At 54.0% G+C, this 25,807-nt stretch overlaps 9 protein-coding genes across 9 annotated transcripts; 5 read left to right on the top strand and 4 right to left on the bottom strand.

Annotated features, from left to right (window-relative positions):
• Positions 1-1,059: 1,059 nt before the first annotated feature.
• Positions 1,060-1,924, top strand: BDZ83DRAFT_654016 (ribosomal L28e family protein; the record flags this gene model as incomplete). Its single annotated transcript, XM_060510686.1, has 5 exons — positions 1,060-1,111; positions 1,203-1,297; positions 1,368-1,391; positions 1,499-1,623; positions 1,741-1,924. The coding sequence occupies 5 exons, from the start codon at positions 1,060-1,062 to the stop codon at positions 1,922-1,924; spliced, it is 480 nt and encodes a 159-aa protein (XP_060362364.1).
• A 2,414-nt stretch (positions 1,925-4,338) lies between these two features.
• Positions 4,339-5,715, top strand: BDZ83DRAFT_654015 (malate dehydrogenase; the record flags this gene model as incomplete). Its single annotated transcript, XM_060510685.1, has 7 exons — positions 4,339-4,351; positions 4,411-4,442; positions 4,517-4,627; positions 4,706-4,793; positions 4,853-5,312; positions 5,365-5,509; positions 5,575-5,715. The coding sequence occupies 7 exons, from the start codon at positions 4,339-4,341 to the stop codon at positions 5,713-5,715; spliced, it is 990 nt and encodes a 329-aa protein (XP_060362363.1).
• Positions 5,716-5,845: 130 nt separating this feature from the next.
• On the bottom strand, positions 5,846-7,378 carry BDZ83DRAFT_429851 (transport protein particle component). The gene is made up of 4 exons (XM_060503039.1): positions 6,824-7,378; positions 6,573-6,690; positions 6,377-6,466; positions 5,846-6,309 (listed from the first exon to the last, which is right to left on the bottom strand). The coding sequence occupies exons 1-4, from the start codon at positions 7,201-7,203 to the stop codon at positions 6,178-6,180; spliced, it is 720 nt and encodes a 239-aa protein (XP_060362362.1). The 5' UTR covers positions 7,204-7,378; the 3' UTR covers positions 5,846-6,177.
• A 750-nt stretch (positions 7,379-8,128) lies between these two features.
• Positions 8,129-10,126, bottom strand: BDZ83DRAFT_583322 (MIZ/SP-RING zinc finger protein; the record flags this gene model as incomplete). Its single annotated transcript, XM_060505644.1, has 7 exons — positions 8,129-8,576; positions 8,626-8,851; positions 8,924-9,029; positions 9,103-9,410; positions 9,462-9,530; positions 9,582-9,809; positions 9,976-10,126. The coding sequence occupies 7 exons, from the start codon at positions 10,124-10,126 to the stop codon at positions 8,129-8,131; spliced, it is 1,536 nt and encodes a 511-aa protein (XP_060362361.1).
• Positions 10,127-11,492: 1,366 nt separating this feature from the next.
• BDZ83DRAFT_629300 (uncharacterized protein) lies at positions 11,493-12,778 on the top strand. Its single transcript, XM_060508754.1, has 2 exons — positions 11,493-12,012; positions 12,067-12,778. Exons 1-2 carry the CDS (start codon positions 11,710-11,712, stop codon positions 12,313-12,315), a joined length of 552 nt encoding a protein of 183 aa, XP_060362360.1. The 5' UTR covers positions 11,493-11,709; the 3' UTR covers positions 12,316-12,778.
• Positions 12,779-12,783: 5 nt separating this feature from the next.
• Positions 12,784-16,278, top strand: BDZ83DRAFT_429501 (GPI ethanolamine phosphate transferase). Its single transcript, XM_060503038.1, has 8 exons — positions 12,784-13,394; positions 13,449-13,493; positions 13,548-13,839; positions 13,893-14,020; positions 14,073-14,443; positions 14,496-14,731; positions 14,791-15,053; positions 15,111-16,278. The coding sequence occupies exons 1-8, from the start codon at positions 13,183-13,185 to the stop codon at positions 16,144-16,146; spliced, it is 2,583 nt and encodes an 860-aa protein (XP_060362359.1). The 5' UTR covers positions 12,784-13,182; the 3' UTR covers positions 16,147-16,278.
• A 131-nt stretch (positions 16,279-16,409) lies between these two features.
• BDZ83DRAFT_754443 (nuclear condensing complex subunit) lies at positions 16,410-19,634 on the bottom strand (the record flags this gene model as incomplete). The annotated part of the gene is made up of 2 exons (XM_060514480.1): positions 16,410-16,864; positions 16,922-19,634. 2 exons carry the CDS (start codon positions 19,632-19,634, stop codon positions 16,410-16,412), a joined length of 3,168 nt encoding a protein of 1,055 aa, XP_060362358.1.
• Positions 19,635-20,140: 506 nt separating this feature from the next.
• BDZ83DRAFT_654010 (RNA recognition domain-containing protein) lies at positions 20,141-22,435 on the top strand (the record flags this gene model as incomplete). The annotated part of the gene is made up of 1 exon (XM_060510684.1): positions 20,141-22,435. One exon carries the CDS (start codon positions 20,141-20,143, stop codon positions 22,433-22,435), a length of 2,295 nt encoding a protein of 764 aa, XP_060362357.1.
• Positions 22,436-22,931: 496 nt separating this feature from the next.
• On the bottom strand, positions 22,932-25,040 carry BDZ83DRAFT_654009 (magnesium transporter NIPA-domain-containing protein; the record flags this gene model as incomplete). Its single annotated transcript, XM_060510683.1, has 2 exons — positions 22,932-24,151; positions 24,215-25,040. The coding sequence occupies 2 exons, from the start codon at positions 25,038-25,040 to the stop codon at positions 22,932-22,934; spliced, it is 2,046 nt and encodes a 681-aa protein (XP_060362356.1).
• Between the last annotated feature and the right edge of the window lie 767 nt (positions 25,041-25,807).

The following is a 25,807-nucleotide window of genomic DNA, read 5'->3' as shown; positions in this document are numbered from 1 at the left end:
TGTAGAGGAGGATCGACAAATGGATATGCAGTGTCTTAAATACCTTGAGATTGGCAAAGTCGGCCTCTTTGTCAACGTACAATACCTATTGTAACGAAATACTACACAAGAGACTGGATAGATGCGCCCATACAAGACCAATGAGTTTTGTTAATGGGAAGAGAAGATGCTATGGCCTGGCATTGGGGCATGTCTACCGGGTATCTAGGCTGGGCCCTATGGCATGACATCGAGCCGAATGATGGATATGTATGAATCACTTGAACGGTAACCATCAGCTACACTCGGTACTAAAGAATTGGCAGTCAGCGAAGGTTCTCCGGAGAGATGCCTAAACTTTAGGCACTTAGACGCTATATAGTGCGTCGGTCTCAGATGTGTGGTTCACTTTTGTGCGTCGGATCAAACACCATGAATATCTCGCTCATTGGATACGTATCTCGGACATGCTGTCAACCGGGGAATTTGGAGAGACTAGAAATGGTATAGACACACAGGCCTTATCCAAGGACCGCGCTCTATGATATTGTCTTGCGAATGTCGAGTTCTTGAGCCTAGTCACGGATGTTGCAACAGGTGCAACACTCGACTTTCTAAATCCTGAACCGATCGAAGAGAGAGCTTGAGCCTGCCACATGCGAGTATATTTGAGAACCAAGTTCATGCAGTCGAAAATTCTTTATGGCCACATCGTATTGAATTTGACTGGAATACAAGAATCACCTAATGACCTCTGCGGTCGACTTACATGACGAGATCCATCTTCTCTCCAAGGGAACGAGGTTGTACTTGGAGCCGGTTCAGGATGCAAGTGCACCGCCATCACCAGCCACATCCATACCGGCCCGCCGAGGAGGGCTTTTGTGCCCCGGAGGGGAACTTGGTGTGGCGTCGCCGATTGAATGAGTGGACCCAAGAGACGCTAGTCCGCAAAGCGACTGCTAAGCGATAGCCCACACATTCAATTCAGGCCATTGAATTCTACGAACACGCAGACCGGCATCAGAGCAATCGTGAAGGTATTCATCAACCATTCCGTGATCCCTCAAATCAGTCAAAATGGCCGCCACTCTGCCCAACGTTTCCGCCGACCTGATCTGGGAGGTCGTCCGTAAGTTTCACCGCGGCGCTCGGCTGCCAGCGATGGCGCACACGGCTTGAATGCGCAATTTTGCTCACAACTACTTTTTTTCTCGATACAGGCGCCCAGAATGCGTTCCTGGTCAACCGCAACGACGCCGGCGGTCTCCAGCTCTCCCGCGACCCCCTTAACCTGGTCAACAAGCACTCCCGCAAGGTATGTTGAGATTGAATCGTCAGAGCACTGGCGGGGTTGAAGGGCATCTTTGGCTAATTTGGGATCGCAGTACGCCGGTTTCGTTAACGACAAGGTACGATTACACCCCAAGCCGATCGAACTCGGAACTCCTCCCTCGCTCGAACGATTCGCTATTCGCAACACCACCTAGCACAGAGATGACTGACATGTGACGATTAGGCCATCGGCGTTGTTCCCAACGAGAAGGGTGGTGTCAAGGTGATCAGCAAGAACCAGAAGAACTTCAACAAGCCCTCCAAGGGTTACACCGAGGTCACCTACGGCGGCAACAAGTCTTCCCGCAAGTGAGTTTTGGACCACCGCTTCAACCACAATCATGTTGTCGTAACACGGCACATGGAACGGGGAAAGCACAAGGATTCAGGAGAATGAACAAATGACTGACGGCTGTCGAACCATAGGACCTACTCCGCCGTTGCCCGCCAGGCTGCCGCCGGCGGCTACCGTGGCGACCTCCGCGAGGCCGCTGTCCAGCGCGTCTCTGCTATCCGCCGCTCCCAGCGCGCCGTCAAGGCCACCCCCGAGAAGAAGCCCCGCGGTGTTAAGGCCAAGGCCGCCGCCGCCGCTGCCGAGGCTGAGGCATAAATGTTGAAATGCTGATTTAGCGGGACGAAAAAAGAGAAAGAAACAGGCTTGGTTTAGGCGTTACGTCGAGCAAATAGAGAATACCTTTTTGAGGGACACAGGCGAAACAAATCAAAAGCTTGAGTCAAAGGCCACAAAATAATGACTGGGACTGGTTTTTCCTTTGCTCCAAGGAGTGTTGCTACTCCCCCCTTCGCATTTGGTGCCATGCGTGTGAGGGATTTGTGAGGCTTTGGGCCAACGGCTTGGGCGGGTGACGATAATGCATGTTGGAGTATACCTTGTCTTATGCCACGACGTGCGCCTACACAGAAAGGAAAAGCTCGGAGCGGAAGTGGAGTCACGGTGGTCGAAGAGGCCGACGTCGAGAAAGCACAGTAGCCGGACTACGGGCCATGGTATTGTCGATGCCGTGGTCCTCGGCCCTCACCCGGAGTTGCCCGACTAGAGTAGAGGGCGAGTTCCTGCTGAACCTCGGGACCACGGGCAAGCATCGGGATGTCGAGGGTGCCGTTCGGCTTGATCCACACTGTCTTCCTACGTTACCTCCGAAAAATATCGTGTAGCGGAACGGGATTTTGATTGTAGACTGCTGTTTGGGTATTGATGAACGGTGACAGACAGAGACGCGTCTACGTCTTGCGCGGAGTAAGTCTTCGCCGACATTGACCTGATCGAGATACGTGGAATGGCACCCGCGCATACATGGCGGGGTAATTTTGCCAGCCGGGGTTGCATAATCGCCCTTAACATGGCATTTCTAACACTACGGTACGTACTCTTGATATTGTGAGTAATTCGTGCCGCAATGTAGGTAATTCTCACATTTTTCATGAGCAATATCTGAATCTTGCAGAAGGAACAACGAGTGAATATGTATTTTTAGTGAGCTGTCTCGCCCGCCCAAACACCACAGACAGGGCCCGCAGCTTATGTTTTGCCGAGCTGTCTCATCGCCGAGGATAATGATAGCTATCACGGTCTGAAGCACGTCACAGGCTTTCCATAGGAACAACGGGGGCCCGCCTTTGCGTTCTTGTTTCTACCGTTCCCGCACCCGAGTTTTGGCTATACATAGGAACAAGCTACCCCTGGAGCTCGGGTCATCGGGACGAGGACGGGGGACCGTTCATCAGCAGGAAAACATCGGAAGGCATTGGTCCAGCTGGCCGGGAGTTGACGGGGGGAATCGAGCTTCGAATTACCGTGTTAGCCTCGTCCGTCTCTCACATGCATCAGACCGGAGGTGAATGGCGAACAAAACGGGTTGACGGCGGGTGTTGCAATTGGTTGCAGGACGTTGGTGGCAGGGGATTGGCGCAATCGGTGCTAGGTATTGAACAAGCACTGGGTGATGGACAGAGAGCACCAAGGGCACCTAAGGTACCTGTAGAATGTATCGTTATCTTTCCTTCAGTGACTGCTTCCATGGGCTGGGCTTGTCTCAGTGGCCGCCTTTGTTTGGGATGAATGACGAGGTATCTGCGACAGCTATTCCCTGGTGCGGCAAGCCGAAAGGTACCTTGCACTTGCTTCTCTCTTTGTCCACTCTGCAGCTCCGATTCCCGAAACAGCAGCAGTAGGGCCATCAAGCAAGCAGCAACGCAACAACTGGTCCGGCTAATAAAGCACCGCAACCGAGCAAGTATAAGCTACAGGATCGGGCTTGCTGAGTGCAGCGGCGCAGTACATGAGGTACAATGCCGTAAGGTAACTACACCCGCAGTGCTGCTGTCGAGTCGCTTTTCTGCGCATTACTGGCGCCTGCCGCCGCTACCACCTCACCTCGAGGAGCCATGGAGGAGCGGGCAAGAGCTACGTACAATGGAAACTTGAACCCCCCGTGCCTGCCCTGCCTCAGGAGCGGCCCCCCATGGTCCCCTTCTCACCCCTCCAAGTTGCCCCTCTTTTTGACCCCTCCATCCAATAACACAGGCAAAGTCCCACGGGACGAGGGGTGGGAAACCAAAGGTCGCAATTCTCCCCGCGGTTGAACCTACGTCCCCGCCGACAGCCTCCGGACTAGGTATCAGCTGGCTCAGACTACTTGTACGTAACCTTGGCTCGGTTTGCTTCTCCTCTCTTGCTCTCCCCTTTCATACTAAAGCAAACGATCTCCCGCTCTTGTGAGAATCGTCTTCACACATCTTCCATCTTACAAGCAAAACCTTCAGTTTATCTGACCACTGTACGTTTGATGACGACCTCTCCCCCCCCCTCACCTTAGTACTTGACAAGCTTGGATGATTGTAGCGAGAGCTCCCCACACTTGGTCTCGTACCATGCGCCAGAGCTCGACTTGTTAAGCGAGCAAGCTCCAAGATCACCCCGCTAATCCGAGAGAACCCTTCAGGCCACCCTCCTCCTTCATCCATCTCCTCTCCCAAACCGAATAACAAGAAATCACAATCAAAATGGTCAAGGCCGGTAAGTTCCCACCACCTGAGACTATCGCGCAAAGCCTCGTCAATCTCACCATTTCTTAGTTGTTGCTGGCGCCTCTGGCGGTATTGGACAGGTACAGTGAATCCGGAACCCCGCGTGGTCAGCAAATAACGTGCGCATTGCTCACCATCAACCTGTCTACTCTAGCCTCTGTCCCTTCTCCTCAAGCTCTCTCCCCTCGTCGATGAGCTTGCCTTGTACGATGTCGTTAACACCCCCGGCGTCGCCACCGATCTCTCTCACATCTCTTCCAATGCGGTACGTTTCATCGCAGTCTCAATTGCCTCGTGGCACTCGTAGTATCGATAGCTTGCTGAACAAAGATGCCACAAACAGAAGATCGCCGGCTACCTGCCCAAGGATGATGGCGCTAAGGCCGCCTTCAAGGATGCTGATATCATCGTCATTCCCGCTGGTATTCCTCGTGAGTTACACCTGCGGAGCCTCGTCCGCTGCTTCTTTTTAACGGAAAATCCACTCTAGGCAAGCCTGGCATGACCCGCGACGATCTCTTCAATATCAATGCCGGTATCGTCAAGGGCCTCATCGAGGTTGCGGCCGAGGTCGCCCCCAAGGCCTTCATCCTTGTCATCTCCAACCCCGTCAACTCTACCGTCCCTATTTCCGCCGAGGTTCTGAAGGCCAAGGGCGTCTTCAACCCTCAGCGTCTGTTCGGTGTCACAACTCTCGATATTGTCAGAGCCGAGACCTTCGTTGCTGAGATCTCCGGCAAGTCCACCAGCGAGCTCAATGTTCCCGTTATTGGCGGTCACTCCGGCGAGACCATTGTTCCCCTCTTCAGCAAGGTCAAGCCTTCAGTGTCCATCGCCGACGACAAGTACGATGCTCTTGTCAACCGTGTCCAGTTCGGTGGTGACGAGGTTGTCAAGGCCAAGGATGGCGCTGGTTCTGCCACTCTCTCCATGGCCTACGCTGGCTACAGGTAAGAAATCGGACGCTCGGCAACTTAAAGGTCAGGGACTGACGTGTGATAGATTCGCCGAGAAGGTCCTCAAGGCCCTTAAGGGCGAGAAGGGTCTTGTTGAGCCAAGCTACGTCTACCTCCCCGGCGTTCCCGGCGGCGAGGAGATTGCCAAGAAGACCGGCGTCGACTTCTTCTCCGTTCCCATCGAGCTTGGCGTAAGTTGCACAGCAATCTATCCTGTCCCCCCAAATCTAAACGGGCCATACTGACATATTCGTAGCCCAACGGCGCTGAGAAGGCCATCGACATTCTTGGCGACATCACAGAGAAGGAGCAGAAGCTTCTGGAGGCTGCGGTTGCGGGATTGAAGGGCAACATTCAGAAGGGTGTCGAGTTCGCCCACAAGGCTCCCCAAAAGTGATTCCCCCCTTTGTACACTTGTTTTCAGTAACAGCCCCCGACCCCCTCTCGAGGAAGCCGCATGACGACAGCTTCCAACGATGTAGCCAAAAATGGTGATAGATGAAATACAACCGAGGGAGAATTATGGCTGATCGACTCTTCTTTTTCCTAGGCTGTGAGGTGTTGTTGGTCTCGCAAGTGTATGTTTGACCAGCGTATATAACACCAGTTGAGATCTCTTGAATCCGCGGTACGTAGGGCAACGGCGTCGGTAATTTTGGATATGGCGATAATTGCTGCTGGTTTGTAATTGGAGTTAGACACCTTGGGCATCAACTCGAATGACCAGATCTTTGGTCGATATTCTGCAATAAGTCTAAAATCTTTCAACGCTTGCCTGCTGTGTCATTGACACTTCCATATGTTTTCCCGACGCGCCATTTGTTTGGGACAGGGGCTTCGCAATACGTGAAGTTGGGTATTATGTGCTCGACGGCAGGGTCTTGATTTGGAAAATAGCTGCGGGTAGCTCGTTTGTCTCGGCCTGGACGGTGGCATTGATACCAAGCGCCGCCAGCGCTCCGCGCACAATGCCGCACGGGAACCAGAGGAACTATAGTCGGACAAGTCAGCATCCTGGAGGTTGTAGCATTGTTAGATGGGCGAAGTTTTAAGCGTACCGGCTGTGCCCGAACAACCGCCTGTCCGCCAGCTTCTGTACTCATCCTCGAGAACGGTTTGAACGAGTTGTCTGTCAGTACATAAACGCCCTATTCCAATGGACCAGATTAGCCATGCAATTCCCAAGTCGCTCGTCTGAAGTGTCGCCCTTGACCAAAACTTCCAGTAGGCAGGGGGGAAATATCGCCGACGTACCCTGTGATTCGTCTTGAGGTTGTCAATCTGTTTCCTAAACACAAGTGACCAAAGGTCCTTGCAGACAAACTTGATGACGTCGAGCGTATCGTTGAATCGTGGCCGGTCTCTCGAGAACCTAAACACCCAAGTTCACAGACGGTCAGCTTCCAATCGTTGTAAAATCCCAACGTTGTGTCTTCATCCGCCCCTTGCTATCGTCGGAGACGGCGCGGAGAAAGAAGCGGAAGGAGGCACAACAGGAAACGTACCTCTCAACAAGCCCCTGCCCAACACGATACCCCAGCGTCTCCAACCGATAAAACACCGCATCGCGCTCTTCGTCCTCATCCAGCTTCCTGACTGTGCTCCCGCCCGCAGCCCCGTCCGCGCTCGACGGCGCGGGACCTCCGTCTGCTCCCCCGCCCTGGCTGTGGCTCACCGACGACAGCGCGTCAGCTGAAGCACCTCCTCCTGCTGCACCACCGCCACTGGTACCATTCGCATCAGTCGGCGCGGCTTCGAGGTCTCTCGTCACGCGAAAGGCCATGGGCACGAGCTCGATGAGGAGGAAGTCTAGACAGGAGGAGTTGAGGAAGGAGGCTGACGGGTCCGTGGCGTTGTACGGCGGCATGACGCTTTCGAAGGACATGGTTTCTTGCTGGCTAGGATTCTGATTGTGGTATGGGGGTGAAAGTATAGTCGCTTTGCTTTCTGGCTTCGTCGAGGAGGGCTTCGCGCGGTTATTGGCTTTCTCGAGTATGCTTCGTTTGTCTTTCTAGAACTCGATTGCGGTGGAAAGCTTGGTGCTGATCCAAGGGCAATGGAGATTGGGCGACGAGGTTCGTAAGATTCGGCTCGGCGTGGAATCAGAGATGGCGTAGATGCAATAGCTCTTGCAGGAAATCGTAGGAGTACTTTTGGACTTTGTGTCGCCGGGGCTGTGTGCGGTTCAAGGTAGGTAGCAGGTAGCTGGAGGTGGATGAACGATCGAAGGCGCTACCTACCTTACCTTAAGGTAGGTTACCTTCACTGAGGTACCAAAGAGCGTGGCCAGGTACGTACCTGCTTTGACAATGCTGTGGAGCTCTTCAGGGTCCACCCACCAGAGCTTCAATTGCGCTTCGACAGGAATTACAGTAGACAAATTGAGCGTTATATTGGGACACGATTACGACGAGTAATGATGGACGTGGACGAAGAGGAGAGCCCTCAGTGTGATTTCATCTTGTTGTACGGATGTGATATCCGCAGCGTAGTTTTTGGTATTTGTACCTCTCGCTTTCCTAAGGTACCAAGCTGGCAAAGTCTCTACCTCACATCTAAGTAAAGCTCGTTGTCGCCCTGCTTCATGCCTACTTATGGCATAAGGCTGCTAGGGCTGCTGGAATATGTTTTGCCCCTAAACGCCTGGACAGCTATCCATCCGTCCCTTTCCACGCCGAAAGAAAAAAACGCATACATGAGCCACAAATCCGCCTTCATTAGGTAGGGAAGTATGTATGTGCTGACTGAGGCGACCAACCTCATGCTCCGTATCTCGCAACTCATTGCTGAATACTGCCAGGGTAGCCTCCTCAGAACATGCTGCTGCTGTAACCATTGCTGTTATAGTTGCTTGAACCCGGCCCCTGTAATTGCTGCCGCTTCGGAGGCGGTGCAGCTGGCTCATCATCGTCTGATAGGGTCAGGTCTATCGTCACCCTATCCGAATGTAATCTCTTGGCGCTTGTTGTGGCCACGCCCCGCGGCATCGTGGAGCTTTCTCGAGACATCACTGTTGTCGTCGGAGTTGCCGTGCTGGCGACTGACCGATTGGGGGTTTCGAAGTTTCGACTGCGAACGGGGTTGACCTCCACGATACCCCAGTCGTCGTCATCATCATCGTCATCGTCAACAAGGCCGCTTCCACCATTGGTCGGCCTGTTCTCGTCCTGTCCTGTGTTCACTCGCCATTGTCCGTCTGGTTCAATGGTGACCTGATCGAGGGACTTTGACGTGTTCGCTAGGATGTCTCTGACGTACCTTTGACGGCTGTTAGCTAGATATCATGGGGGTGAGACATGGAACTTACTCGTCAACGGCCAGCTGTGTGTATGGCGCCGGTTTATTGCAAATCGGGCAAAGCCACTGAGGACCCTGCTCTTGCAATTGTAGGTATGACGTTGCGTCGAAACACTGAATGTGCGAACAGTTGACAGAGCGGCACGGGACATCGAGACGCATGTAGGATAGAGGACACTTAAGAGACAGGACTTGAGACGTCGTGACGATATCTGTGTCCGCCGCTTTCTTGCTGACTGGAAGGTTTTAGTCTCTTATTGATAGTATTGATAGTATTGATAGTATTGGAGTAAATCGGCAAAACTTACTCTCTTCAATCACCTTGTTTTTGGGGATTTTCTGCCCCTTCTTGATGTTGTCGGCCAGGTCCTGCGCCGAGGTGATACGGCAGACGTTGAGGACAAGATAGAATTTCTGCAGACAGACTGAGTGTCAGCGGCAAAAGACGAAGCAGAGTATTGAGGGTCGTTAGTTTAAGGCAGCCCACCTTTTGAGTCAACGCGTAAGTGAACTCAACGAGATTTCTGTTGTCATTTTTCAGACGCAAATAGCTCGTAATGTCGACTGGCCTCGTCGAACCTGGCTTGTTCTTCAAGCCTCTGAGATTCGCCTTGACTTCGTTGCCGTTGACCTTGATCTCCGACTGATGAGGAAACGCAATGTCCTGGACGCCATTGCTGTCTCCGGCGCAGAAGACCATGATGCGTAGTGACTTGTCATCGAGAACTCTATTCAGATGAGGATTATCGCTGACTTTGACTGGAATGGAGACCATGTTTCTATGCTGGCTCATAGCTGATGGGTAAATTAGCAACGGCCAAGATGAAACTTGAAATGGCGGCCTACCATCGCACGAGCGCACATCGCCAACCCGAAACTGGATCTCGTAGAAGGGACTGTTCTTGAAGGAAAGCCCTGCATCAAAATTAGGCGTTTATTCAAAGGATTTTTGAGCGAATGGCGTACCGCTTGATCCGTAACCGGGCAGAGCAGGGCCATTTGCACCGCTGGGACGGGCATTGCGCCCCCAGTATTGGTCTTGCCGCATCATTGACACTGGCGGAGTGGCTGTGGCAGGGCGTCCACCCTTCTGAGAAGCGGGCGAAGCGGAGGAGCCGGTTCTTGTGGTCTCGATGCTTCGTTGTATTTGCTGGAAGCGAGTCGCGTCGCTGTTCTTGAAGGCTTCTTCGATAGCTGACGGGCAAAAGACATTAGCCATAGGTCGTTCTGAGAAGCAAACTTCGCTGCCTGGAGCAATGCTCAGACACAGCAGTGCCCGTGAAAGAGCTGGAATCGGGGAAGGAGCGCAAAAGGAGGTATCTCAGGCGGCCGAAAGGGCTCAAGAAGGAAAAGTACTCACCACTGACGATGCGACTTTGCAGAGCCGCCTTAACGCCGCTGCTAGTGAGCCCGTTGAGCTGACAGATTTGGGATAATTGGCGGTTCAGAAGCTGGTTGCTGTTCACCAGCTTGACCAGAGCCTGGAGCTCATGCCTCTGTATGGAGGTCATGGTTCTCGGGCGAGGTGAAGGGGTTGTGGTGGTGTCTTCGGTGACAGCCTCATGAAGGTTCGCGGGTGCGACGTCGGATCGACTTCGGTCGTTGGTACCTAGAGGCGCCGTCGACAGGCCGTGGGATAATGCGGCGGATACGTCTCTGCGTTAAAGTCGTCGGCTGAGGAATGGGTGCAAAGCAAAGAAGAGAAGAAGAACGACGGGCCCGAAGTGAAAGTAACAGTCATGGGCGCGACCACACGAGGCAGGAGCGACGAGGCTCGTGGTGCGCGCCGACAGGCAAGAGCCAAAAGTGCGTGGGGAAGTTGCAGTTGGGTCGGTCGAGGAAGGCAAGGGCAGGGTAGGTAGCTCCCGTCCCGTCTGTACTGCTTGGTGGATGGTGGTGGCGGCGGCTCTGCTGCCGTGCTGCCCTTTCCGCCTTTTTTTCTTCTTCTTCTTCACTCTCCCGTCTGCTTTGCGATGATGGAGACAGGCAGAGGGATATAACAGTGTTCCCAAATGCGACAACAAATAGCAGATAGCGATCTTGATGTGTGCGAAATAGGTAATGCACTCACCCACCGATACGAAATTTAGTGCATCGAGCAGTAGCACCTATGAATATGACATCGATGCCCAAGGCAAGAGCAATGGCATCAGTCGAGCGTAAGGATGAAGTGAGGTCAAACTAGGCCATGGGCCATTTCTTGGGTCGGCAAAGGTTTGATGTCATTCGCGACTGTCGGCCTTTTGGGGCTCTGTGAAGACGGTAGTCGCTGAACGGGTAGGAGCCCACCACAGCTCAATACCTTGCGACTGCAGCGGCAACCGAGCCTTACTTTGGGTGTGGGCCTAAATTAAGGCAAGTGAGGCGTGAAGGTGAGATATCCGAGTGAACTGGTGAGGTGAGATACACAATTGGCGAGACTCGATGATGATGTGTACACTGGGAAGTATGATAGGCACGAAATGGCGGCTCTGTGTGGCCTTTCTTAGGGGAGAGTGCGCAGTTAAACGTCCCCGTCGGGCAGGTGAGAGCCTGAATCGATCGCTCTCTAGTGGGTGGTCCGTCGTTGTTTCAGCATCTGTGCCCCCTAAGAAGCGGACAACGCAGGCGAGAAACCAAAAGACCTACCTACCTATCGCCCGTCCCATTCTGGAAACCACCGTCAGCCAGAGGCGCCTTCCAGGTGTTGAGGTTTGGACGGATGTGGGGGTGTGAATAGCCGGCAGCCCCCGCGACGGCTTATGGACTGAGGTGAAGGTGGTCTAGCCCATGTGAGTGAGACGCCAGGGTGGTGGATTGCTGCCGTCCAAAGCGCTGCGGCCTGCATACCCTTCCTGACTGGACGACTGGATTGGCAGGCGGGGCACGGCTGCAACCACCTGTGTAAAATTTCCTACCATCACTCAGTGAAGACCGTTTGCTTTCACATGGTCACTTTCACCGACTTTGAATCCTCGACGTTCCTCAGTAATCCAAGCCATATTAAGGTTGTTTTTCATTCAGCCTGTTGCTCGTTTCTTGCCTGTATAGACGCAGCGAGTCGTCACCTCAAATCCTTCATAAACACCACGCCGCCCGGCACATATCCGCAGCAATGGCCAAAAGCGCGAGAGCCAGCGTTATCAAGAAGAACAACCAGAGACTCAAGGCAAATGTCTTTGGTCCCGTTGAGCAGGCCAGAGCCGAGCGTCTCTCGGCGAAGCTGCTAGAATTGGCAAAGGCTCCCAAGCCCGAGAGGGAGGCAGACACCAAGATGGATGTTGAGGAGGACGACGATGGTGAGTTCCCAGCCATTTTCCAAGGCCATTCCATGAGGCAAAAAGTTTCGAAACTGACGATCCTAAAGCGGAAATCAACGGTGACGATGAGAAGAAGGAGGCCAAGGCGGATGATACCTGTAAGCTGAGCTCACACAATAGTTCCGACTCACAAAGACTGACTCTCGTCACAGCCATGGATGTTGACTCGGCGAAACCCAAGCGTCGCTCTGGAAGAATCCAGAAGCAAAGGAAGAAGACTTCCAAGGTCGTCTTCCCCAAGTACAGCGACCGTCGTGGAGGCTCCAAGGGCGGAGTTTCCAAGAGAAAGTAAAGGCTTGTGTCCTTTCACTGGTCGTTCCCATCGCCTTTTGCAGCATCATGGGCGAAGAGTCGCGCTCATTCAAGAAAAAAGTAGCGCGCTCACCCGGCGAGTCTCGTGATGAGGGACTCGTTCCTGGAGATATCCAATTCCTTTTCCGGCGTTCTTGTGAATAGTGGGATACTAAAATTTTCATCGGTTATTTTGGGGGGTCATTTCACACTTTTCACCCCATTGAGAGAGTACATTGGAGAAGCGGTCAAAAAGTTGATAGACGGGTAGACATGGCACTGGGCATGGCCAAATAGCTGCCAGACGAATAATGAAGAATCACTATCAACCCCCGATTTCTTCACGTTAATAACCCTTTGAACGTACTTCAATCGTTGATACTCAGTGCTGCGCCGGGTGAAGCGGAAGAATACCTACTGCTCGTGTCGGCTGGGGTTCTCTCTGCTCGGACTCTCCTACTATGTTCTCGGCCAATCACCGTCCAGGCGTCACTCCCTCCAATTCGGTGTATGTCATCCCTGTGCAAGAGCTGTTACAGTGTCCTCTCAGCTCCCGAGGTCCTGTCATGTCCATCATGCCTAGCGATGTACCAGGGTAATTATCTACCTGATTACTTCGTACCTCGATACCTTACCATCCCTACGGATACCTTACGCATACTCTTTAGCTCTTTGCTCCGCCTGCTGGACACTCGCTTTGCCCATTTGGGGTTTAAACGACTGGATCCCGAGAACCTTGACGGAACTGCCACCGTTGCCTGCAGATTGGCGACTTCACCCGTCTTCCATCTCACCGTGGCTTGCCCGCCGTTCATCCCTTGTCGCATCATGATCGAATAAGCCAGCTGCATTCTGAACGTGATGACTCTGTTTTCAAGCCACCAAACTCGACAGCTTCAATAACACACCGAAAGTAAACGTGGCCTTCTTATTGCTATCCTGCGGCCAAAGGTCATCTTGATGGATACGCGACGAACATGTCTTTTCGGTACGGCCCGGGCTTCCTGGCAGCTCTTCTCACAATCGCCAACATCCTGATTCCCCTGGCGGTTTTCACTTTTGCTACCGGCTTCTTTCCGTATAAGCCGGTTCTACCAGGTTTGGCTCAGTATGAGGCTCTTGAGTATGGCCCGCCGCCATCGGCACCCTTCGACCGCCTCATTTTTATGGTTGTCGATGCATTGCGAAGGTGAATGCTGCTCACACTACCCCTGGTTATTCGATAATGTTAACATAATGACAGCGATTTCGTGTACTTGAACGGTACCGGCTTCACATACACTCAAGAGTACGCCGACAGGCACCCTACCGTCTCACTCCCACCGTATTAACCATGTTATAGACTCATCCGCGATGGTGCCGCCCTGCCTTTCACGGCGTATGCGCGGTCACCAACCGTCACCATGCCGAGAATCAAAGCCATCACCACCGGTTCGATCCCGTCTTTCCTGGACGTCATCTTGAACCTGGACGAAGCAGACTCGTCCTCGACTCTCGCTGCTCAAGACACCTGGCTTGCCCAGATGAAAGCCAAGGAGACGGGGAAGATGCTCATGTACGGCGATGACACATGGCTGAAGCTCTTCCCGGGCACTTTTGACCGTGCCGATGGCACCGCGAGCTTCTTCGTAGCAGTGCGTTGTCTTTATGGTTCATCCCTCCCTGTCCCTTAACTGACTGGTTCAAGGACTTCACCGAGGTGGACAACAATGTCACCAGGCACATAGACAGCGAATTGAAGAATGATGACTGGAGCACGTTAGTTCTCCACTACCTTGGCCTCGATCACATCGGGCATAAATCAGGACCACGAAGGTAAGATCAGCTTTGCATTGCCTTTTGAGCCCCCCTTGCTGACTATTGTCAGCTCACACATGGTACCAAAACAACATGAGATGGATGGTATCGTGGAGCGTATATACAACGCCATGGAATCACGAGAACACATGTCTTCCACACTGATGGTTCTCTGCGGAGATCACGGTATGAACGATGCTGGCAATCATGGAGCTTCTTCCCCCGGAGAAACCTCCCCAGCGCTCGTGTTCATATCTCCCAAACTGAAGGCCTTGGAACGGAACCTTCAAGCCCCTGTTCCGTTTCGAGAGGACTTTTCCTACTACACCAAGATTGAGCAGTCAGACCTGGCACCCACTCTCGGTGCTCTGCTGGGCTTCCCGGTGCCGCAAAACAATCTCGGCGCCTTCATATCCGACTTCCTCCCTTTTTGGCCCGACAGTGAGTTGATGCGGGCCCCCATTACGATTGCGTAGTAGCTCACACTTGGCAGGAAATGATCAAATCCAATTGCTCGTCCGCAATGCCCGCCAGATTCTAAACATTGTGACAGCAACTTTTGGCCCCGAGATGTTTGACCTGGGGTCTGCCTTTGACCAAAAGACGTGCTCGAATCCTCGAGATGATGCCCAGGAGCTCGCTTGTGAATGGCATCGCGTCAACGATGCACTTAAAACCATGGATGACGAGGCCGAGCTAGATCCTGCCTGGCGTGAAACCATGTCAAAGGTACGTTAACACTCTGACTTCGGTGTATCAAACCATGGAACTCTGCTGACATCCAACAGTGGCTCAGCAGTGCTCAGGATCTGATGAGCAGTATGGCCAGCAACTACGACATGGGAAGGCTACATATCGGCGAAGCAGTCGTCGGCCTCGTTACCGGCTCCCTAATCTTCGGTGCTCGACTTAGTCTCATACCGCTGCTGGCCATCTCAGTCACATACGGCATCATGATGTTTGCGAGTAGCTACGTCGAGGAAGAACACCATTTTTGGTATTGGGCTACATCGGCCTGGCTGGGCTCCATGGGCATCAAAAAGATGCAGTCGTAAGTGCCAAGCATACTGTTAGCACCCACAATCACAAAAACTGACATGAACTACAGGACCCGGTCGCCATTCGGAACACTCGCATCTCTTCTCATCGCTCTGACAGCAACCAGACTGATCCGGGGATGGAACCAGACGGGCCAGAAGCACGCCGGCGAGCCCGATATCGCCAAGACCTTCGTCGTCACACGCCCTGCCGTCCTTTGGACCCTCGTCAGCGTAACATATCTCTTCCTCTTCATACAACTCCTCAGAAAACTCCGCGGCCTTCCTCGCGCCGCCGTGACAGCTGCATCGGCTCTTCTAGTCCTCTCCGCTTTCACTTTCAAGCTCGCCTTCACCAACGAAGACGCTCCGGAGCTCGTGACCGGCCCTTTGGCAACCCTCAACACCCTCGCCCAGGGCGTCTCCCTCGTCGCCCGAGCCCGCGTCGTCTTCGTCGGCATCGGCGCCGCAGCCCTTTACTCATCCTACCTAGCCCTCTCCAACCCAAAAACCGAAGCACGACACACATCTCCCCTCCTCCACCACCTCATCACCCTCCTCCTCGCAACTCAATCCCGCGTCACAAACATCCCCCTCCTCCTCCTCTTCACCCTCCAACTACCCCTTCTCGCCTCCCTCGACCTCTCTCTGCCCCTCCTATCGACGACCTCCCTCCTCCTCCAGTACGCCTCCTTCTTCGCCTTTGGCGGCACAAACGCAATCTCCTCCGTCGACCTCTCGAGCGCCTACAACGGCGTGGCGGGTTTCAACGTCGTCGCCGTCGGCATCCTGACCTTCGTGAGCAACTGGGTGGGCCCCATCTACTGGGCGTCCGCGACGAACCTACTCCTCCTGCAGTACCGCAACCGCAGGGCCGGAAGCGATGAGGGCAGGCATGTGTTTTTGCGACACGTAGGGCACATGACCTTGTTCACGGCATGCAGCGTGGCGTTCGTCATGGTGGCATGCGAGGCGCTGCGGACGCACCTGTTTGTCTGGACCGTCTTCTCGCCAAAGTACCTGTACTGCTTGGCTTGGACCATTGGGCAGCATCTCCTCGTTAACGTTGTGTTTGCTGGTTTGCTGTACCGCTTGGGATCGGCTTGATATACGAAGCATTCACCACTTTCGCCAACTACCTACTGTAGGTAGCAGGCTTGTAATACTAAGCAGGACGTTTGGAACAACGAAAAAAAACAGCAAAGGCATTATCAATCCTGCAAGGAGTTCATCATTACTAGTACATAGATCATAAATTCTTGTAGAGAAACCCATTCCGCAATGCTCCCGAGACCCGGGGATAGGTATCCGTCAAGCCAAAACATACCACCCGAATTCAAAGAAGCCGTCCCATTTGCCATGACACTCACTCACGCGCCCTCCTCATCTGAGAGCAGCTCGCTCACTATAGAGTCACCGTCGCCCTGCCGCGTGTTCTGAATCACGGTATCATCGCTATTCTCGTCTTCCTCCTTAATATCAGGTTCCATCGTAACAGTCTTGTCCTCGTCGGCGTCGTGCATCCTTGAGGACGCAACAGAACCGGCGACAGACGGCGCGACCGAGTCCGCACGCGACATGGCGACGGAGACGCTCCTGCTCATGCGGCGCGGCTCGCCGTCCTGCTGCTCGCCGAGGTTGGCGACGATCTTGCCTAGGCTGACATGAATCTTGTTGAGGGCGTTGCGGCCCGTGGTGTCCGTGACGAGCTTGTCGTTGACGGCGATGGTAATCTCGTCGTATACCTCCCTAATCTTCTCTTCCGTGCTCGTGGGCGAGATGTACAGCTTTCCGAGGAGAGGTGCGACCACCTTCTTCTCTTCCTCTGAGATGATGGGTTAGCACCAGTGTTTTTTGAGTGGGTAGCAATGAAATGACTTACTGCTCAAGTTCCCGCCTAAACGGTCCAGAATGTCCAGTGCAAATTCCAGGTGAATATCACCATTGACAGTCTTCTTCTCCAAGTCAAGCCCAGTAGCAGGGTTGAAGCACTTGCGAGGATCAGTCCAGTCCACCAGGCAAGCACCAATCGTCGTCAGACTCTCCATCTCCTCATTGACATCGGCGTCATCGTCTTCCAAGTTCTCACGGACATTCAACAAGGCATGCAGGGCGTCCAGAGCGACGGTGCGCATGAGATCCTGGTTCTCCGCCCGTGAGTAGCAGAAAACGGGCAGGAAATAGTTGAGAGCCTGCCTGACGCTCTGGTTGGAAGCAGTGACGGGATCGAAGTACTGGACAACCAGCGTCTTGAGCATTTCCGCGGAAGCTTCCTGGTCCGTGACAACACGGCCCAAAAGCAGCTTGGATACTGCCAAGGTAGCGGCAGCCTGGACCTCGGGCGATCTGATGCCCGACTTGAGCGCCTTGATGTAGATCTTGAGCAAAGCTGGCGTCGAGCTCAATAGCTGAGCGCCATGGACGTTGAGGATATCAGTGAGAATCTGCAACGCGGTGATTTGGAGGGCAGTGTGGCCCTTGGTAAAGAAGTGCATGAAGAGCGTCAGGTTCTCCTCGGCCAGTGACCTGTCGAGCAGGGAGCAGAGACCCAAGCAGACGAGGCCCCTCTCACGGACGGGTGCTTCGTGACTTCGCACAGCTGGGACGACAAGATTGTTAAGCATCGACACCAGGTGGTCGTTCTGCTGCAGGTCGCCAGCGACATTTGATAACATGCACTGCACAATATGCAGACACTTCATGTTGATCATGATTTCCTTGACTGCCTTTGCCCTGGCCTCCTCTTCACTGAGCTCGGGACTCTTATTCCGGCTCCCACTCCTCGTGGGAGTGGTGTCACCACTGACCTCGGACCTCGCTGAGTGAAAGCTGTCATCCGTACGGTCATCGGGCGCTGGGTCGTCGACGATAGTATCGTGAACGTCGGCAACGGCCTCCAGCACCACCGAACAGAACTCCTTCTCGCCGGCGTTGTCGGGAGCACAAATGTCTCGGAGAACATTGATCGTGAGCTTTGTTACATCGTCAGGGAGCTCGGGGACTGAGAGGGATTGACGGAGGAGCGCAAACATCTTGCGACGGCCAACCTCGTCAGAGTAATCAAGAGTGATGGCAATGTGGAGCATCTGCTCAACAATGAACTCTTGCTCTACCGTGTCCTCCTCTTCATCCTCTTCGCTATCTGCCTGAGAGACTCTCTTGATAGCCTCAATCAGGACGCCGAGATATCTTTCGAGATAGAATGCGAGCGTAGTCACTTCAGGCAGCTTCTCCTCGACCAAAGACTCGTACTTGCCATTGCCCTCGGTTCTGCAGAAGTCGTTGAAACTGCGAGCGGTGAAGACTGACTCTGCAGAAAGTGTCTCCCAAAAGTTCTTATCAAAGGTGACAGCTTCTCTGTAATCGGGTCTACCCTCCCAGAATCCCTTCATCGCCTCGAGGGCGACGCCATTCTCCACCCCAGAGTTTACGACGTCGATGCGCTCCAGGAGCTCATGGAGACCGTCGAAATTTGGTGGTGCAGGTTCAGCGGGTGGCGCTCCCTCCTCAGGCGGCGGAACACCAGCACAGTCCTCGATCCAACGTTCGCGGAACAGCCTGCCCGCTGACTTGCGGACATTCTCGTCTCTGTCGCGGAGACCCCATCGGAGGAGCTTCTCTCTCATTGAGAGAGAAAGATGTCGGAAATCGCCGAGGGCGGGTAGCAGTCGCGAGTACACCGCTCTGCGAGTCAGAGCATCTTGGTCTCTAGCGCGTTCGAGCAAGTATGGTAGGGTAGATGGGAGAATGGGGAGATTTACGAGAAGTGACCTTCTCACATCTGCGCTTGGATCGTTCTGTATAACCTCTAGCAGCTTCTCGAGAAGGCCGCTAGCCTCGTCGTCCTCGCTACCGTCCTCGTTTGCGGCCGCATCAACCTGGTTGCCGGCCAAACGTCCTAGACCCAGGACCGCCTGTGCACGAACCATTGCCTCCTTGTCACGGATACGCTTAAGAAGACCATGGCGAAGTTTTTGGAAGAGATCGTCGTCGATGGCGTCGAGGGAGTTGATGATGTGAGAGATCAACTGGGTGGATCGGTATCGGACAAACTTGTCCTTGGCCGTCATCAGGGGCAAAATCGTGCTCATGAGATAGCTGGTGAGTCTTGTGCTTGGAGTCTCGGGCATGATGCTAGCATCCTCGTCGACCTCTCCAAGAATCTCGTTGTCTTTGTCGTTGGCGTGTCGAAGGAAGAACCCGACAAACCGAATTGTCTTCTCTCCGACACTCTCTGCCTTCTTGATAGGCATGACTCTCAGAACACATCGAACGAACTCGGAGTTGAAGGCTTCCTCATCGAAGTCGTTTGCTGCGGTCTTCTTTAGACTGGTCGGTTCGTATGCGCAAGCTTCCTGAATCTTGCGCAATGTGACAACCAACTTGCGGTGCGATGCCGTATTTCTTTGCGCATCGCGGAACACAGCGCATACTTGGCCACGGAGCTCACTGTCCGGTCTTTCGGTCGGGATATCTGCGGCGACTGATGAGGAGCGGGACGCTGTTGATGCTCGGGAGCCTAGGGTCGCTGCGGAGGATTTGTGCGACACTGCCGCTGAGGTCCTCGTGGACCTCGTCGATACTCGTGCCGGCATAATGAGGTTTGTCGTCGTGTATTGTCGTTATATGGCGGCGTATCGGTCGAGACCGCGTGAAACGTGGGAAAAGTTGTCGTTGTTAATGAAGTCAAAAAATGATGTGTTTGTTGATTTGTCTAGATGACGGATGACAGGCGTCCCGTTGGCGAATTAGCTGCCAACGCACACAATTACAGTGGGTGACTTACCCCCCGGCGCGTTTTTGTTTTTATCCAGTCTGCAACGGGCAAGTCAATAGACTTCCGAAACAGGTATAGCGCGGGGTCGGTCAACTTCATCCCCGCTTCCCGACTCCAAGTGCCCGCACGTGGTGATAAGCTCAGAAAAAAATCCTTATCGAAGAATTTGGCAGCAACGAATTGCCAGCCATTTCCTGCACAGAGAATGAAGCCTCTCCACAACCTCCTACGATAGTTGAGGTTTTCAGCTTTTACGTACTGCGTTTTTTTTCTTCGGAAACCGCTCGCAGAGGTTTTATTTTATTTCAATTTCTACTGCACAACATGTCGTCTCCCGGAAAGCCGCTCAAGCGGTCACGAGCGGAGGAAGACGAGCACGATGCTCTCGTCGCAGCCGCCGTCGCAGAGAACATCGCCGCAGACGCTGTGTCGGAACCGAAAGCCAAGAAGGCCCGAACAGAAGCCAACCGCTCTCTTTTCGTTCGCTCCCTGCCTGCGACCGCCACCAGCGAATCGCTCACCGATTTCTTCTCCGAACATTTCCCTGTCAAGCATGCGACCGTCGTTCTCGACAAGGCGACCAAAGCTTCCCGAGGCTATGGCTTCGTTACATTGACAGATGCTGAGGATGCTACGGAGGCCAAGAAAAAGCTCAACAACATTCTTTGGGAGGGACGCCGCATCAAGGTCGATGTTGCCGAAGCTAGAACTCGTGACGCAAAAGAGAGTGCCGTTGGCGCCGCCGCATCTAGCGCAAAGCAAAAGCGTGCGGATGATCTTGAGGAAGCGAGGAAAGCCCCGAAGTTGATCATTCGCAACCTTCCTTGGTCTATCAAGTCTTCTGCGCAGCTGGGTGCGCTTTTCCGCGCCTATGGCATTGTCAAGTTCGCGGACCTTCCCCAGAACAAGGGCAAGCTCAAAGGATTTGGTTTCGTTACCCTTCGCGGCAGGAAAAATGCCGAGAAGGCTTTGGAGATGAACGGAAAAACCATTGACGGAAGAACCATTGCCGTTGATTGGGCTGTGGGCAAGGATGAATGGGACAAGGCCAACGGCGCCAGGGAAGAGGAAAGAGATTCAAAGAAGAAGCAGAAGGATGAGGATGAGGATGAGGATGAGGAGGAAGATGCAGCCGAAGACGAGAATGCCGGTAAGGAGCTCACCGGAGCTGACGCAGATCTGGAAAACTTCATGAAGAACCACATCATGAACCTCGAGGACGAGGATGACGAGAATGAGGACGAAGACGAAGACGACGAGGATGATGAGGAGCTTTCCGACGGAGAGGAAGACAGCGAAGGCGAGGAAGACAAGAAGCCCGCCAAGAAAACGCAATCTACCGACAACACATCAACACTCTTCATTCGAAACCTGCCCTTCACCGTTACGGACGACCAATTAAAGGAGCATTTCGCCAAGTTCGGTGCCGTCAGATATGCTCGCGTAGTGATGGATCGGGCAACTGACAGACCGGCGGGTACCGGGTTTGTCTGCTTCGTCAGCGAGGAAGACTCAAAAGCCTGCATCAAGGGCGCGCCGCGCACACAGGCCAACACCCTGCCCACAAAGCACTCTGTGTTGCAGGACGAATCCGCAGACTCCGACGGTCGTTACACCTTGGAGGGCCGTCTGTTGCAGGTTGCTCAGGCAGTTAGCAAAGACGACGCCGAGCGCTTGGCTGCCGACGGCAGTGCCAAGAGACGCGAGAAGGATAAGCGTCGTCTTTTCCTGCTCAACGAAGGCCAACTCGATACTAGATCTGCTCTGTACCACAAGCTCACGCCCAACGAGGTGAAGATGAGAGAGGACAGCGCCAAGCAGCGCAAGAAGCTCGTTCAGAGCAACCCTTCGCTGCACATCAGTCTTACCCGTCTGGCTGTCCGCAACATCCCCCGCAACATCGGTGGCAAGGAGCTCAAGGAGTTGGCCCGCAAGGCCTGCGTCGAGTTCGCCACAGATGTCAAGGAGGGCAGACGTCAGCCCCTTTCCAAGGAGGAGAAGGTCAGAAGCGCAAAGGAGGATAAGGAGGCCGAGCACGACCGCAAGCTCAAGCGCAAGGGTATCGTCCGCCAGGCCAAGATCGAGTTCGAGAGTCGCGAGGGTACCAAGGTCCCGGAGGCGAGCGGCGGCAAGTCCCGTGGATACGGTTTCATCGAGTACTCGTCCCACCGCTGGGCGCTCATGGGCCTGCGTTTCCTCAACGGCTACCAGATGGAGAACGAGCACGGCAAGAAGCAGCGCCTGATTGTCGAATTCGCTATCGAGAACGCCTCGGTCGTCGCCCGTCGCAAGGCCAACGAGAAGAACTTGGACCGCAACAAGCCCAACGCGCAGGCGGCTCCTCAGGCCGCGCAGAACGGAAAGAAGGGCGGTAAGTTCGACAAGAAGGCCGGTGGCAAGGAGCTACCCAACATGGCTTCTATCAAGGACCAGAAGAAGGGCAAGAAGGGAAAGAAGGGCAACATGAACAAGGGACCCAAGACAGAGAAGGAGGAGAGCGGAGAAAAGTCGGATGGTGACAAGACGCCCGCGGGCAAGGTTGATCGCGAAGATGTCAAGCCGCTGCTCATTGCGAGAAAGCGACTGATGAGGAAGAAGAAGGCTTCATCCCGAGGTTAGGTGATTTGATCAAAGGGCAGTTCTTGTATGGGGAAGGTAATCATGGGCGACTTGTTCTTTAGATGTGTTGTGCATCACCAAGGTTATTCAAAAGGAACAAATTTCAACTTCACATGGCAAATACTCTCTACTCTGTCGTGGACCTGCCATCTTCATGCTCACTCAGGTAAAAAAAAAACAAGTCGATGTTGAAGAAGACTTCATACGCACACGTAGTACGCGCGAATTCCTTATTAACAAAGTGTCTATATACCTACAAGGGTTTAACCAAAAACGAAACCCAATTTCCCTCCACACGCGCCTCCAAAAAAAGATGGACAGGTGTGATGTGAGTGTGACACCATCACACGCAGTATTCCGAATTGCAAACTTTCTCTCTACCAGGAACGCCGATATGCAATGCTTGGCGGGAAAAATAATAATGACGCCTCCCTTCCAAAATCCCATTTGAACCCCAAATCATCGACGGCAATCCAGGTTCACTCTTGGGCCTTTCTCATACCTCCTCTTCCGGATCTGTACCACCGTCCCTTCTCTTCTTCTTTACCCTGAAAAAGTCGCCCAGCGTATCACTCAGGCTCCGCTGTCTGCCAGTGACTTGTTCGCGAGAGGCGCCCTCGCCCGCCGTGCGACTGCGCTCCGCGACGCCACCATCTTGGTCGTCCCCTCTGCTTACTAGATTTTGCCTCTCGGCGTCAACGTCTGCGCCCTCGCCATTGTCCTCGGGCATGAAAAGGCTCGCTCTGATGCTGGAACGCAGGCGACGCACCGACGGCCTACGCAGGAGCGGGCTCTCTGCGTTCCTGAGAAGAGTGTCCTTGACGACGGCGCTCACGGTAGAGGAGAGGGGGGATGGGGAGAAGAGGGGCCCAGGGTAGTTGTGGCTGTGAGGTCGAGGCGGTAGTGATGTGCGTGGTGTAACGGGTCTATCTGTGGGATTGGTAGGATATCTAGGTTGAATCTGGCCGTCGTAGTAAGGCGTTGTCGGCTCTGACGGTGAGAAGCCGAAGCCGGGGAAGGTATGAATAGACTCGTCTGATATGGTCCTGACGCCTGGCGGGGGGAGGATTTCTTCTGTCGCGGAGTTGCTCCAGGGGTTGGCTAACAGCGGTTCTGACTCGGCGCCCGTAATGTTTCCCGCTGAAGCCGCTGTGGGAACGCGAAGGGATGGAATGCCGGAATCACGCTGTAAACTAAACGGCTTTGACCCGTTGTTTGCGTTGTTCCCGTTCGAGGCTCGAGACGACCGGCGTGAAATTGACGAGGGAATGGAGGTGGAAGAAGGCGCCAGCGGTTGCGTCGGACTGTAGCCGTCTTGCTCAGCCAGGCCAATCGTCTCCTCCACACCATCCACATCAGACATGCCATCATCCAGGTCTTCCTCGACTCTACCACTAGTAATGAGGAAGACGCCGAAGAAGGTAAGCAAGCAGCCTCCAACGAATTTCCCGGCTTGCTCAGCTGAGGTTCTCTCAAAGTCGCGGTACAGTACGGCGCTGCCAATGATGACGCTGAGAGTGAAGAGGACGAACTGGATGGGGATGACTTGGGTCGAGCTGAATCTCTGCAGCGACTTGTTGACGTAGCGCACCTGCATCACTGCCGTGAAGAGCAAAATGAAGATCAGTGCCCATGCGACGGGGGTCTTGAAAGCAGCCAGGAGAGTCGTCGATAATATTGAAGATAAGCCCTTGGTCGAAAGAGCCGTGAAGCCGCCTGAAGAGAATGAAGGTTAGAACATGATCGTCCGTACGCCCGTCCAACATAGAAAGTACATACCAAATAGTCCCACCAAGCCCAGATCGATCAGGATAGTCCGGTGGCCGTACCTCGGGCTCGCCCACATAAGGATAACAATCAACGAGATCGTTACCGCCAAGTATATTTCGAATGCCAAAGTCGTAATCGCGTCCCACACGTCGTCGGGGTCGAGCTTTGTCTCTTCTTGCTTAGCACTCAAAACCACAACGACCACTCCCGCCACGGCGATGACGACACCCCCAAAGTCGCGCCGCCTGAACTTCTCGTTGAACAGGATCGGCGCAATGATACAGTTGGAAATCAACGCGACGACGCCCAGGGGCGACACAATGGAAGCGGGCGCGAAGCCGTACGCCAAAAAGTTGCCCAGCTCGCCCAACGTAATCAGGATCTGGCCCGCCCACCAGTACGGCGACTGGAGATACGTCGAAGGGGCCTTCTCCTCCTCGCCGGAGTAGTCGGAGCCAGCGGACTCTTCGGAACGGAATGATCTTCTCAGAGGCTCGGATTCGCCGGCATCGTGGTCCGTGTTCTGTCCGTTCTCTGGTAGGTCTCCATCTGGATCTCCTCCTCTTCCACCTCCGCCAACGGATCCATATGGCCCCGTCTGGCCTCCGCTCGGCGCATGCTTCAAAGCCTCTTTCGCCCTACGTCGGACCCGGATGCGTTCACGGTGAAGTCGGAGGTGGGCGTACCGTTGTACGTTGAGAGCGAGTGCGATAAGGACGTTGCCGACGATGGCGGTGATGATGCCGATAAGGGAAGACCAGTTCTGCAGGTCCTTTCCATCGTCGCCTGGTCGTGCCGCTGGCTCAGCGGCGATGACCGCATCAGCTACGGTCATGACGACTCGCTGGGTCGTGTATGTCGAGGTGAGGTTGAATGGGACAAAGTCGTATCGCGGTCGGTCGGATCACAAGCTATTTTTTCGAAGCAGCTGGGATTTTGGTGCTAATTTGGCGCAGGCTGGAGATAATGACGACGGCGCGAATTGAGTCGCCTGTCATCCAAGCGCGACGGATGGTTGGACACGGCCAAGACGCAATATCATCTGGACGGCGCAAAAGATGAGGGGGAATCGGAACCTCAAGTTCTGCGGAAAAGCAAATCGTCGTAGCCGGCCATGAGGATTTGCGTCAAGAAGATGAGGATTTCAAGGTAATGTCGTAATGTTGGAAGGGTAAAAGATAGCTTATGGTACGTAGGTCGTAAGAAGGTACTTAGGTACGGGACTGGAATAAGATGGATCAATCAAGATTTTAGTACAGGCGTTTAGCAGCCGCTACTCCGTACTCCCGTTCGATGAGGTGTGAGCCTGTGAGGTACTGCTACTTGGGTGACGCTCCTTCCGCCGCGACTTTCTCCTCTTCTGGGTCCGACACTCAGTTTCGACACATCGGTCGACAACACAGGCCCGACCCGACCCTGACGCGCGGGTCTCGGCATTTTGGGAGCATGAAAGTGAAAGCACGTTCCCACATTCAACCAGAGGGGGGCAATCAATCCCCCGGTCAAAGGGCCCCCAAAACTACGTTTTCCTCAAAGGAGGTCCCTGAAAGAATCAAAGACAGTGAGCATCGAAAGGTGGGGCTCGGCTTGATTCTATTAAAT

The sequence above is a fragment of the Colletotrichum acutatum genome (genome assembly GCF_030867785.1).
Source record: "Colletotrichum acutatum strain CBS 112980 chromosome Unknown BDZ83scaffold_81, whole genome shotgun sequence".
NCBI lineage: Eukaryota > Fungi > Ascomycota > Sordariomycetes > Glomerellales > Glomerellaceae > Colletotrichum > Colletotrichum acutatum.
Note: the sequence above shows the minus strand (reverse complement) of the source record. Positions and strands in the feature narration are given on the sequence as shown.